This window comes from Perognathus longimembris, chromosome 13 (assembly GCF_023159225.1).
Source record: "Perognathus longimembris pacificus isolate PPM17 chromosome 13, ASM2315922v1, whole genome shotgun sequence".
NCBI classification, from domain to species: Eukaryota; Metazoa; Chordata; class Mammalia; order Rodentia; family Heteromyidae; genus Perognathus; species Perognathus longimembris.
Window position 1 is genome coordinate 48,339,031 of NC_063173.1, and position 11,057 is coordinate 48,350,087.

At 50.0% G+C, this 11,057-nt stretch overlaps 1 protein-coding gene across 1 annotated transcript; it reads left to right on the forward strand.

Annotated features, from left to right (window-relative positions):
* Positions 1–39: 39 nt before the first annotated feature.
* On the forward strand, positions 40–7,523 carry Znf408 (zinc finger protein 408). Its single transcript, XM_048359606.1, is given in 6 exon segments — positions 40–428; positions 687–961; positions 2,145–2,206; positions 2,366–2,616; positions 4,808–6,207; positions 6,209–7,523. Coding segments are annotated over 6 exon segments (2,433 nt in total). The 5' UTR covers positions 40–268; the 3' UTR covers positions 6,494–7,523.
* Positions 7,524–11,057: the final 3,534 nt, after the last annotated feature.

Genomic DNA, 11,057 nt, shown 5'->3' on the forward strand with positions numbered 1-11,057 from the left:
ACCTACTTCCGGATCGCTGCCAGGTCCAAACGCGGCCTTTCCAAGGGAGCCCGGCCCACTTCCGGCTAGTGCCCGCCCAAGCGTCCGTAAAGGAGGGAATCGCATAACCGTCCGACTACGTCGCTCCATAAAGGAGGTGAGTTGAACCGCTTAGTTCCGCTTTCCCGGACGCAGAGTCCTTGGTGGGCTTCCGGAATCGTAGGCGCGTATTGTTTTCAGGCTGAGTTTCGTCTTCCAAGTACTGCCGAACTCTAGGTCTGGTTCGACGATGAGATCTGACATTTTGGAGTCGTTCCTCAGAGGAAATTTGGAAGTCAAAAGCTGTTTCCGGGAGGAGCTGAGAAGAGGAGGCTCACTTCCGGAGAAGGGAGGCTTTCGGACCTGGGATGGGGAGGCGGAGCAGCTGTGCTTGCAGACACTGTCGCTCTGTGAGTGATGTGTGATGTCTGCTGCCCGCAATTCTGGCCCGCTTGGCCCCAACATTGTCTAGCCAACGTTCTCCCCCAGCCTCTATTCCTCCCGAGTCTCCATAGTCCTTAGGGTCTCTGGGGCTTCTTAACGAGCCCTGGGCTCCCCTCAAAGCATCCCGGAACCCCGTAGCGCCCTAGCGTATCTCACACCCCGGAGCACCGGTGAAACAGCACCTTTCCCCACCTTCGCCACACTTCCTGCCTGTCTTCCTGCAGCCCCCGAGCCGCCTCTGGGCCCGGACTCAGGATGGAGTTCTTCCAGAGAAGGTTGTGCACCGGACCCCAAAAACCTCCTGCCTGGACCGAGCCCAGCCGTCCTGGCTCTGAAGAGCCTCCCCGGGGGCTTGGCTGTCGACCCCTCGCGTGTCAGGGAACAGCGCTTGGGTGTCTGGTGTGTTGGGGAGCCCTTGCAGCCCGGGCTACGCTGGGGGCCGCTGGAAGAGGAGTCCATGTCTGAGAAGGACCAAAGAGTGAAGCCATCGCAGGAGGAAGTATTGAAGGACCAGTAAGTCTTTGTGATCGGAAATTTGGGGGATATTCAGACATTTCTGGACTAGTCTCCAGTTGGTTAGAAGCTACAGGATGGTTTTGTCTCATTTCTGCAGGACTGCCTTCCCTTGAGCTGCAGTAGTTGAAGAATCCAGGGGCTAAAAGTGGTTAAAAGCTGGATTCCTACAGTGTCGGCAATGGCAAAGGTCAGGAGCTAAAGCTAGCAGAATTCAGAAGGCGTGGGATCAAATCCCAGCCAAATTACATGCCTCCTTTTATTCCTCTGTAAAAGAAAAAATGGCTGTCCCAGGATAATTTGAAGGACTAGATGGAATAAAGCAGATAAAATGTTCACTTGCATAGTAAGTACTGTTACAAAACTGATGTTCCTCAGGCTGAGCACAATGGTGAGAGTCTGTAATCCTAACTCTGGGAGGCAGAGTCAAAGGATTGAAGTTCAAAGCCATCCCAGGCAAAAAGTTGGCTGAGGCTTTATCTCAACAAATAGCGGGGCCTAGTGGCAAGAGTGCTTGCCTTGTATACATGAGGCCCTGGGTTTGATTCTCCAGCACCACATATACAGAAAATGGCCAGAAGTGGCGCTGTGGCTCAAGTGGCAGAGTGCTAGCCTTGAGCAAGAAGAAACCAGGGACAGTGCTCAGGCCCTGAGTTCAAGCCCCAGGACTGGCCAAAACAAACAAACAAACAAATAGCATAGTGGCTGGGGTCTGTAATCTTAGCTCCACCAGAGGCTATCAATAGGAGGATCTTCATTTGAGGCTAGCCCTGAGCAAAAATAGAAGATCCTATTCCCCCCATTCTTCCCCCCCCCCCAAAAAAAAAGAAAGCAGAAAAAGATAGGGAATGTGGCTCAAGTAGTGAAGTGCCTTTCTAGCAAGCATGAGACTCTTGAGTACAAACCCCAGTACTACCAAAAGAGAAAGAAATGTTCTTACTACTGTTTCTGTTTGGTGCTCACTGGAAGACAGTAATGTGTTGAATTTAGCAATTTCTCACAACATCTAGAGGGCAGTGAGTGGACAACTCTTTGATTTTCACTGACTGAAGAGTCAGAGGCTTCTAATCTCCCAGGAGCTTCATCTTAGATTTTTCCAAGAAGAAGTTTCATCTAGCGTTTGTTTTTCCTACCTGGTTCCTTCAATTCTCTTTTATGTTTTACTTCAGGCTCTATCACACGGCCCATGGGGAGCTATGTGCACCAGGAAATAGTGTTCAGGCTCGACCAGGTAAGTTAGAGGAGCCTGCATACTGAATCTACTTCTTGGAGGCTTTCTGTTGAGGCTTGGGTAGGATTTGTAATTACTTTGTCATCCCTTGGACCTCAGACTTCCTTGGATCTGGGACTTTAGAGGCTCTGCTGAACTCACTCTTGCTCTGCTTTGCAGTTTGGTGCAGCAGGCCAGACTGGAGAGTGAGGGAAATGTGGCCCTGATTTGGATCAACAAGAGGCTCCACCTGCAGGTATACCAGGTCCTGCTGCCAGGTTTTGAGCTGCTGCTGTGGCCCCAGCATCTGTCAGAGAGCCTGAGCCCAACACAGCTCAAGACAGAGGATGGGGCAATGGTGGTGGAAGAAGAATCTTCTGTACGAAAAGAAGTATCCTCCCCTGAAGAAGATACAGCAGAACCTTGCACAGGTATGTGCCCAAGATATTACTACCGTATGGCAAAGAAAGTTTGTGGCTCAGCCTGGTTAGAGAACAGTGGAATCTTAGTAGCCTTTCAGAATCTGATTTGGGCTGGGTATGGGTCAGTAATAGATAATTTGTGCAAGAGGTCTGCATCCCATCCTCAGAATCAGAAAAAAGAGAAAGGGGAGAAAGAGGAAGGGAAAGGGGAAAGACAAGGGGATTACAGTGAACTTGCAGTGTGGAATTGGAAGGTGAGGAGAGTTGAGCGAGACATGGAATATGATTGGTGGACATGGTAGGCTAGAATTTTCAGACAAGCAGTATAGAATTCTGGTGGCAAGCATTTGATGCTTTCTTTTGAAGGGTAATGGGTCTTTTACTTGGAATGAACAACAAAAATTATTTGTAACTTGTATATTCCTAAGTTTTCCCTGAAATAACAAGGTCATATTGATGTAGAAACAAACTGTGTACAATGCTTCCAATTTGTTCATTTCTTTTCTTTAAAGCTCTGGTACAATTATTTTTTTATGATAACTTATTAGCATATATTCATTGTCTAAACTAATAGCCTTCGTTGTGGTATTTTCATAATGTGTGTGATGTGCATAATGTACTTGGACAGTATCTACTTTATCTTCCAAGCGCACCCATATTTTTGCTAGTTTTCCTTTTAAAGAAAGACAGAACATGAATAATTTTGAGATACACTTTACCTCTATATGAAGGCAGCATAAAAATACCTAAATGAAGCTAAGTGCTGGTGACTCACACCTGTAATATCCTACCTTCTCAGGAGGCTGAGATCTGAGAACCTCTGTTCAAAGCCAGGCTAGGCAAGAAAGTCCATGAGACTCTTATCTCCAATAAAACACCAGAAAACTGGAAGTAGTGCTGTGGCTCAAAGTGGTAGCCTTGAGTGAAAGAACTCAGGGATAGCACCCCGACTCTGAGTTCAAGCCCCATGATCAACAGACAGAAAAAAAAAAAATACCCTCAATGAAAGCTGTTGGAGTGTGGAGACACTGGCAATGTTGAGAAAGGAGGTACTAGAAAGAGGGGTGGGCTAACAAGGGTGGAAGAAGATAATAAGGCCAAAATAGATTATGTATGAAAATGAAATGAAACCTACTGAAGTTGTTTTAGGAAGGGGGAAAGGAATAAGAGAGAGGGACAGGTAGAGGGGGAGAGATTGATAGAATACATTGTATACATGCCTGCAAATGTTTCAGTGAAATCTTCCTTTGAAAAACTAGTGATGGGGGCTGGGAATATGGCCTAATGGTAAAGTGCTTGCCTCATTAAAAAAAAAAAAAAAAAAGCCAGAAGTGGCACTGTGGCTCAAGTGGCAGAGTGCTAGCCTTGAGCAAAAAAGAAGCCAGGGACAGTGCTCAGGTCCTGAGTTTAAGGCCCAGGACTAACAAAAAAAACAAGTGATGGGGCTGGGAGTGTGGCCTAGTGGTAGAGTGCTTGCCTAGCATGCATGAAGCCCCAGGTTTGATTCCTTGGTACCACATACACAGGAAAAGCCAGAAGTGGCACTGTGTCTCAAGTGATAGAGCACGAGCTTTAAGGAACAAAAAACACAAAACTCAAGGACAGTGACTAGGCCTTGAGTTCAAGCCCAGGAATGGGGGGTGGGGGTAGGAAAAACTATTGATGCTAATAGAAAAACTAGTCCTCTAGTCACCCCTCCACTTTTCTTTCCTTCCTTCCTTCCTTCCTTCCTTCCTTCCTTCCTTCCTTCCTTCCTTCCTTCCTTCCTTCCTTCCTTTCTTTTTTCCTGGTAATGGTTTGAATTCAGGGTCTTGTACTTGTTTAGCTTGCTTGCTCTACTGGTGTTCTACCACTTGATCTCTGTCTCCAGCCCAATTTTTTGCTAGTTATTTTAGAGATAGAGTCATAGGACTTTTCTGCCTGGGCCGGCTTTGAACCTCCGTTTAATATTACAGGCAGGGGGTTCTTCATTACAGGTGAGCTCAGGCGAGTTGCAGGAGTCTTGACTCAATATCCTGAGGAATATCCTCAATATCTCCAGAGGAAAACTAGGGTGAGCCAGGGGGGTGTGCTCTGGGGAAGAGGTTGGCACCATTGCTCCCACTTGAGGTTCAAGGCTAGGCAGGAGAAAGCACGTGCTATGTGACACCACCAGCCACCAAGCTTGACTAACTCCAGCACCTCACTTCTTGCCCTACAGACTTGGGTTACCTGTCACCTCATAGTAACCAGGCAGAACACATGATGAGCCCTGGACCTGTGTCTCCATCCCAGGACCAACCTTCCAAAGAGAACCAACCCCTTGGCCCATTGCTTCAGGGTGGCTGCGTGGATGAGGAGCACCCACTGCCCGCAGAGACGTCCCCTTCTGCCAGGGGCACCCAGCCACATGCCTTCTTAACCAAAAAGTTACATGTCCCCAGTGACCAGCGCCTACCAGGAACAAAGACCTCAGAGCCTGGGGCCCAGCTCTTGGGCTTTCCTGTACACTTAGGAAGACTGCCTGGCCCAGCAAGAAGCTCCCCCAAACAGGGGCGCTGGTACCCATGTGGGGAATGTGGCAAGGCATTCCTGCAGCTGTGCCACCTTAAGAAGCATGAGTTCATACACACGGGCCACAAGCCCTTCCTGTGCACAGAGTGCAGCAGGAGCTATAGCTCAGAGGAGAGTTTCAAAGCCCACACGCTGGGCCACCGAGGCGTGCAGCCCTTCCCCTGCCCACAGTGTGACAAGGCCTACGGCACCCGGCGAGACCTCAGAGAGCACTAGGTGGTCCACTCAGGTGCCCGGCCCTTTGTGTGTGACCAGTGTGGCAAGGCCTTTGCCCGCCGGCCCTCCCTGCGGCTCCATCGCAAGAGTCACCAGGCGCCTGCTGCCCCTGCCCTGTGCCCATGCCCAGTGTGTGGGCGCTCCCTGGCCAACCAAGGCTCCCTGCAGAACCACATGCGTCTCCACACGGGAGAGAAACCCTTCCTGTGCCCACACTGCGGCCGGGCCTTCCGCCAGCGGGGCAACCTGCGCAGGCACATGCAGCTGCACATGGGAGAGTGCCCTTACAGCTGCCCACACTGTGCGGCCTTCCCCCAGCTGCCCGAGCTGCGGCGCCATCTCATCTCCCACACAGGGGAGGCCCACTTGTTCCCTGTGTGTGGGAAGGCCCTCCGAGACCCACATACCCTCTGTGCTCACGAGCGCCTGCACTCCAGGGAGAGGCCCTTCCTGTGCCCCCAGTGTGGCCGGGCATACACGCTGGCCACCAAGCTGCGGCGTCACCTGCAATCCCACTTGGCTGATAAGCCCTACCGCTGCCTTACCTGTGGCATGGGCGATGCCCTCCCCCAAGGCCTCAAGCGGCACCAGCTTAGTCCCCAGCCCCAGGGTCCTCCTGCTGTCCCCTCTGTGCCTCCTGCCGCCTCTGAACCCACCACGGTGCTCCTGCAGACTGAGCCGGCTCTGCGGGACACAGGCAGCCAACAGGAAGTGCCCCCAGGCAGGGATGTGGTCGAGGTGATCATTGCACTGAGCCAGGAGAAGTACATTGTAGGGCCAGAGGAGCCAGGTCCCGGCCCCAGCATGGTGCTGATCCATAAGGATGCGGGCAGCGTTTGGTGGCTGGGCTGACATGGAGGATGGGGAGGCAAGCACCCGACCCATAAAGACTGTTCTCGCTCTACATGTTTGGGTCCTCTTTCTCTTTGCGTCCCCTGGCCGGTACAGGAGTGTCCTGAGAGAAGCAGATCAGGACAGCCTTCCCTGCTTATGCACCACTATTGTGTCCAGGACTGCGAGTGACCTAGCAGAGATGTTTGTATTGCGGTGGGAGGGGCAGGCTGCTCTGCCAGGCCAGGCCAGGCCCCTGAGCAACAAGCCCTTAGATTTGGAATGAAACTGAATGGCTCCTGAGGGTTGAAATACAGCTTGGCCCACATGTCACATGTCTGCGGTTCAGGCTTTTGATGATTTTGGCAGCTTCTCGCGCCACCAAATGGGCTGTGAAGCCAGTCAGCCATCTGGGTTGAAGGACACGGAACTTGGGAGTGGCGAGGGCAGTATCTATTGTGCCCTTCCGTGTATCTGCCCTGCAGCCCGCACAGCTGAAGGAAGGGGCAAGGTATTCCTCTGTGCTTTGTATCTGCTGGGCTGGGCACTGTGCCGTTTCATTTGGTCTGGGGGCTTAGGAAGGGCCTGGCTCAGAGGTGGGGGTGCCATGTGTGACCAGTCCTTACAGGAGCTACTTCTGTTATCCTTGTTTTACAGATCAGCAAACAGGAACAGTGTGTTAAGTGTCACAGTCTGTAGGCTGGGAGTCTAGCTAGGGCTGGAGTTAAGCTCCTCACTTCTGCTTCTCTGCCCCTGGGTTCACCCATGACCTCGTGAGTGAGTGCAGATGTGAATGTGCACTGTGGGAAATCCACAGAGGCTGGGCTGGGCAGGCCTCTAGGAAAGTGACCAGCAGGGACTGAACAATGGAGGAGAGTGAGCCGAGCAACGTGGGGGGAGAAGCTGGTCCCAGGCAGCGGAAACGACAAGCAGCGTGACCAAACAAGGGCAAGCAGCAGAGGGACAGAGAGGTCTTGCAGGTTCCGTTCAGGCTTTGGATGATGATCTTCTCTGCTACCTGTGCAAGAATTCAGACCGAGTGGCTAAGGAAGAGCTCTGACCCCTGCTCACTTGACCAAGTTAGGTCTCTGGGGTGGTGTGGAGGACATTTCTTACTTAGATAGTGGATGGGTTTTGAGTTTGAAGTGCCTGTGAGGGATATCATAAGTAAGCAAATAGAAAAAGAAAAGACTATGTCAGAGGGAGAGGTATAGCCACCAGCAAATAGATGGTCATCAGATCTGTGGGATATCTATGTGCTGGTGACTCATGACTATTCAGGAAGCTGAGATCTTAGGATCATGGTTTGAAGCCAGCCTGGGCAGGAAAGTCCCTGAGACTCATCACCAGTCAACCACCAGAAAACTGGAAGTGGAGCTGTGGCTCAAAATGGTAGAGTACAAGCAAGCCTTAAACAGAAACGCTCTGGGATAGTGTCCAGGCCCTGAATTCAAGACCTATGACAGACAAGAAAGAAAGAAAAAAGTTATGGGAGCCAATGCAGTGGCTTATGTCTGTAATCCCAGAAATTTAAGGTGGAGATTTGACAGGATCCTCGTTCCAGACAACCTCTTATCTCAGTCCCAGTGGATGGCACACACTTTTCATCCCAGCTGTCAGAAGCCTCAAGTAGGAGGACTGCAGTCCAAGACTGCTACTCTACAATGATAGGAAGACCTGAGGCTAGAGGCATAACACAAGTGATAGCGCATCTGCCTTGAGATCAAACCCCAGCAATCACCCCCAAAAGAGGTGGTAGTGGAAAGGCTCCAGAGAGAATTGAGGAAGCCAAGAAAATGGAACTTCCTTCATGTCAGGGAGAAGAGGAGGAGGAATCTGCATTTGGATCTGCATCCAACTGAAAAGAAAAGCCAATGTGTATCACTGGAACTAGGGGAGAAGCACATGAACAGGGAAAGGCAGTCATCCAGAGGGCTGAAACATGGAGTCCATAGAGCTGAGAGCTCCTGAAGCCACACACACAGGATTGCTTCGAGTGAGAAGCAAAGACTGGAAGTGCATGCATTCTCATTTCGCCCTTGTACAAATCTGCAAAATGCATTGTGATCCCTGAGTCACAAGTGAGAGAACAGGTTCAGACGGAATGGGTGACCAGCCAAAACTACAGGATAATAAAAGGCACTATTACTCAAATGTGAGTCAGTGTTGTGGGTTCCCAGTGCTTGGCTATGATGTCACCATCATGCCTGCTGCTGTCATTAACCCAGCTGCCCACCTAATCTGAGCAGCTTGTTGGCAAAGATGTCTGCATTCACCCAAGGGGAGAGAGGACTGAGGCAGTTGTGGTCTGTGGAGAGAAAGGCCACACTGTCCAGAGACAAACTGCTGTGAAGCTCAGCCAGTTTCCTGGAGCCTACCCATGATCTTTACCCAGCTGACATTTGAACTCATAGCCTCTGCCCAGTTAGGCATCCTGGGGGGGGGGGGGTCTGCAGCATATGCCCTGCATGGGGGAGAGGGTTGTCTATACTCATAGCCAGCCATCCCAGATGTACACCCTCTTCCCCCACCCCTCCCACAGGGAGCTTTTTCCTCCATTGAGGCTGCCAGTCACACTGAGGGGCCAGAGCAAAGCCAACAGGCTCAAAGGCACGTCGTTTGGAAGTGCGCCAAAATACACAGCTAAAACCAGAATGGTGTCAAGGAGCCTTGACCTGTTCCACGTGAAAGATGAAAACAAGCCAGGTGACAGAGGTTCAACCTGTAATCCCAGCAACTCGGGAAGCTGGGGTCTGAAGATCATGGTTTGAAGCCAACCTGGGCAGGAAAGTCCGTGAGACACTTACTTCCAATTAATTACTGAGAGAACCAAAGTAGAGTTGTGGCTCAAGTGGTAGAATGCTAGCCTTGAGCAAAGACACTCAGGAACAGTGCCCAGGCCCTGAATTCAAACCTCAGGATTGGCCCAAAAAAAGAAGTCTGGAGTCTTCCAATGTCATGGGGTCAGTCAGTGGAAGACCAGGACAGAGTCCTGCTAATCCCTGACAGCACTTGCAGCTCACACAAAGCACTGCCCGTTCTTGGGGTAGTTATCACAGAGATGTTTGTTTTTTCATTGAGAATGTATTTTCCTCTTGACTTCAATATACTTCTTAGTCATTGTAATGTGGAAAGTCCCTTTGTCCCCCTTTTCTCCCACCTCCCATAAAAATTATACATATATATATATATATATATATATATATATATAATTTGGAAGTATGCAGCACTGAATTTGAATGTGGGTATAGAGCAAAGGGCCTTTGAATGTGCTGCTAGAGGCCTTTTCACAGATGCAACTTTGCCCACACAGTGTCTCATCGTGGAGCCCAAGCCAGGAAGTGCAGGCTGATAAAGGGCCCTTTGCCCTGACTTGCTGCTTCAGTAGTATGAGAAATCCACAGCAGGGCTGCTCAGTGGAAGAGCATGTGCTTAGCAGGACACGATCCCCAGTTCAGTCCATAGCACCAGAGAAAAACAGAAGCTGAGTGTGGTGGCACACACCTCTGAGGCCAGCCCCTAGGAGGCTGAGGTAGGAGAATCAGGGCTTGGAGGCCAGTCTAAGCTACATAAGCTGATTCTGCCTCAAAGGAAAGAAAATCCAACAATAGAGTAAAATCTCTACCCTGTTTAGAAACCTTTGCACGACACAATGAATCATGAACTATAAAGAGCCCCAGCTCTGGACAGGCTGGCAAGTGGATCAGGGTTCTGTTCTTGACTTCACTGTGCTTCAGTTTCCTCTTCCATTCAGTACTGTCTACCTGGAACATGCTGAGCAACTATTAGATTGGAACCGATTATGAACAGTACGGTCATTAACCCTCAATTGGAAGACAAACAGAATAAAGGGATGCCTATGCTTCCTGTCGGGCTGGCCAGCCTCCCGACACTGTTGGTGGGGTGTGTCGGCTGAGTACGTGGCGTTGTGAAAGAGGATGCTCTCTACAAAGGACAGGGTCATGGGAGACGCACATTGGTTTAAGGCAGGAGCGTGGGTTCTCCTGGCACTCTCATCTCTCTAAGTCTTTGATCCCAGATTTCTAGGCCTCCAGGTAGATTCCCATGATAGCATGGAGAAAGTGCAGGAGATCAGTGAGGCCCAGTCTTGATTCCACTATAGAGTCTCTTGGTTGACTTTTTTTCTTCTTCTAAAAGATAAATAGATGGGTACCAGTAGCACGTGCTTGTAATCTTAGCTACACAGACAGGTCAAATTTCAGGATCAGGGAATGGAGCCAGCCTAGGCAGCAAAGTTAGGAAGACTCTTATCTCCAGTTAACTAACAAAAAGCCCAAATTAGTGCTGTGACTCAAGTGGTCCAGCACTATCATTGAGCAAACAAGTTCTGGGACAGATCCCAGGTCCCGAGTTCAAGCCCTAGGACGGACACAAAATTAAATAAATAAATGTGCAGTCCTCACGCCTGTAATCCTAGCTATTCGGGAGGCTGAGATCTGAGGATCATGGTTTGAAGTCCCTGAGACTCCTATTTCTAATTAACCAGCAAAAAGCCAGAAGTGGAGTTGTGCCTTTAAAGGTTTATAAAGGCACAAGAAAAAAAACATGCAAGGGCTGGGGATATGGCCTAGTGGCAAGAGTGCTTGCCTCTAATATACATGAAGCCCTGGGTTCGATTCCTCAGCACTACATATAAAGAAAAGGCCAGGAGTGGCGCTATGGCTCAAGTGGTAGAGTGCTAGCCTTGAGCAAAAAAAGAAGCCAGGGACAGTGCTCAGACCCTGAGTCCAAGCCCTAGGACTGGCAAAAAATAAAAAACAAAAAAACAGAAACCACCAAAAAACAAAAATAAAACCACATGCAGTGGTAGACTTCTTCATTGCCTTGCC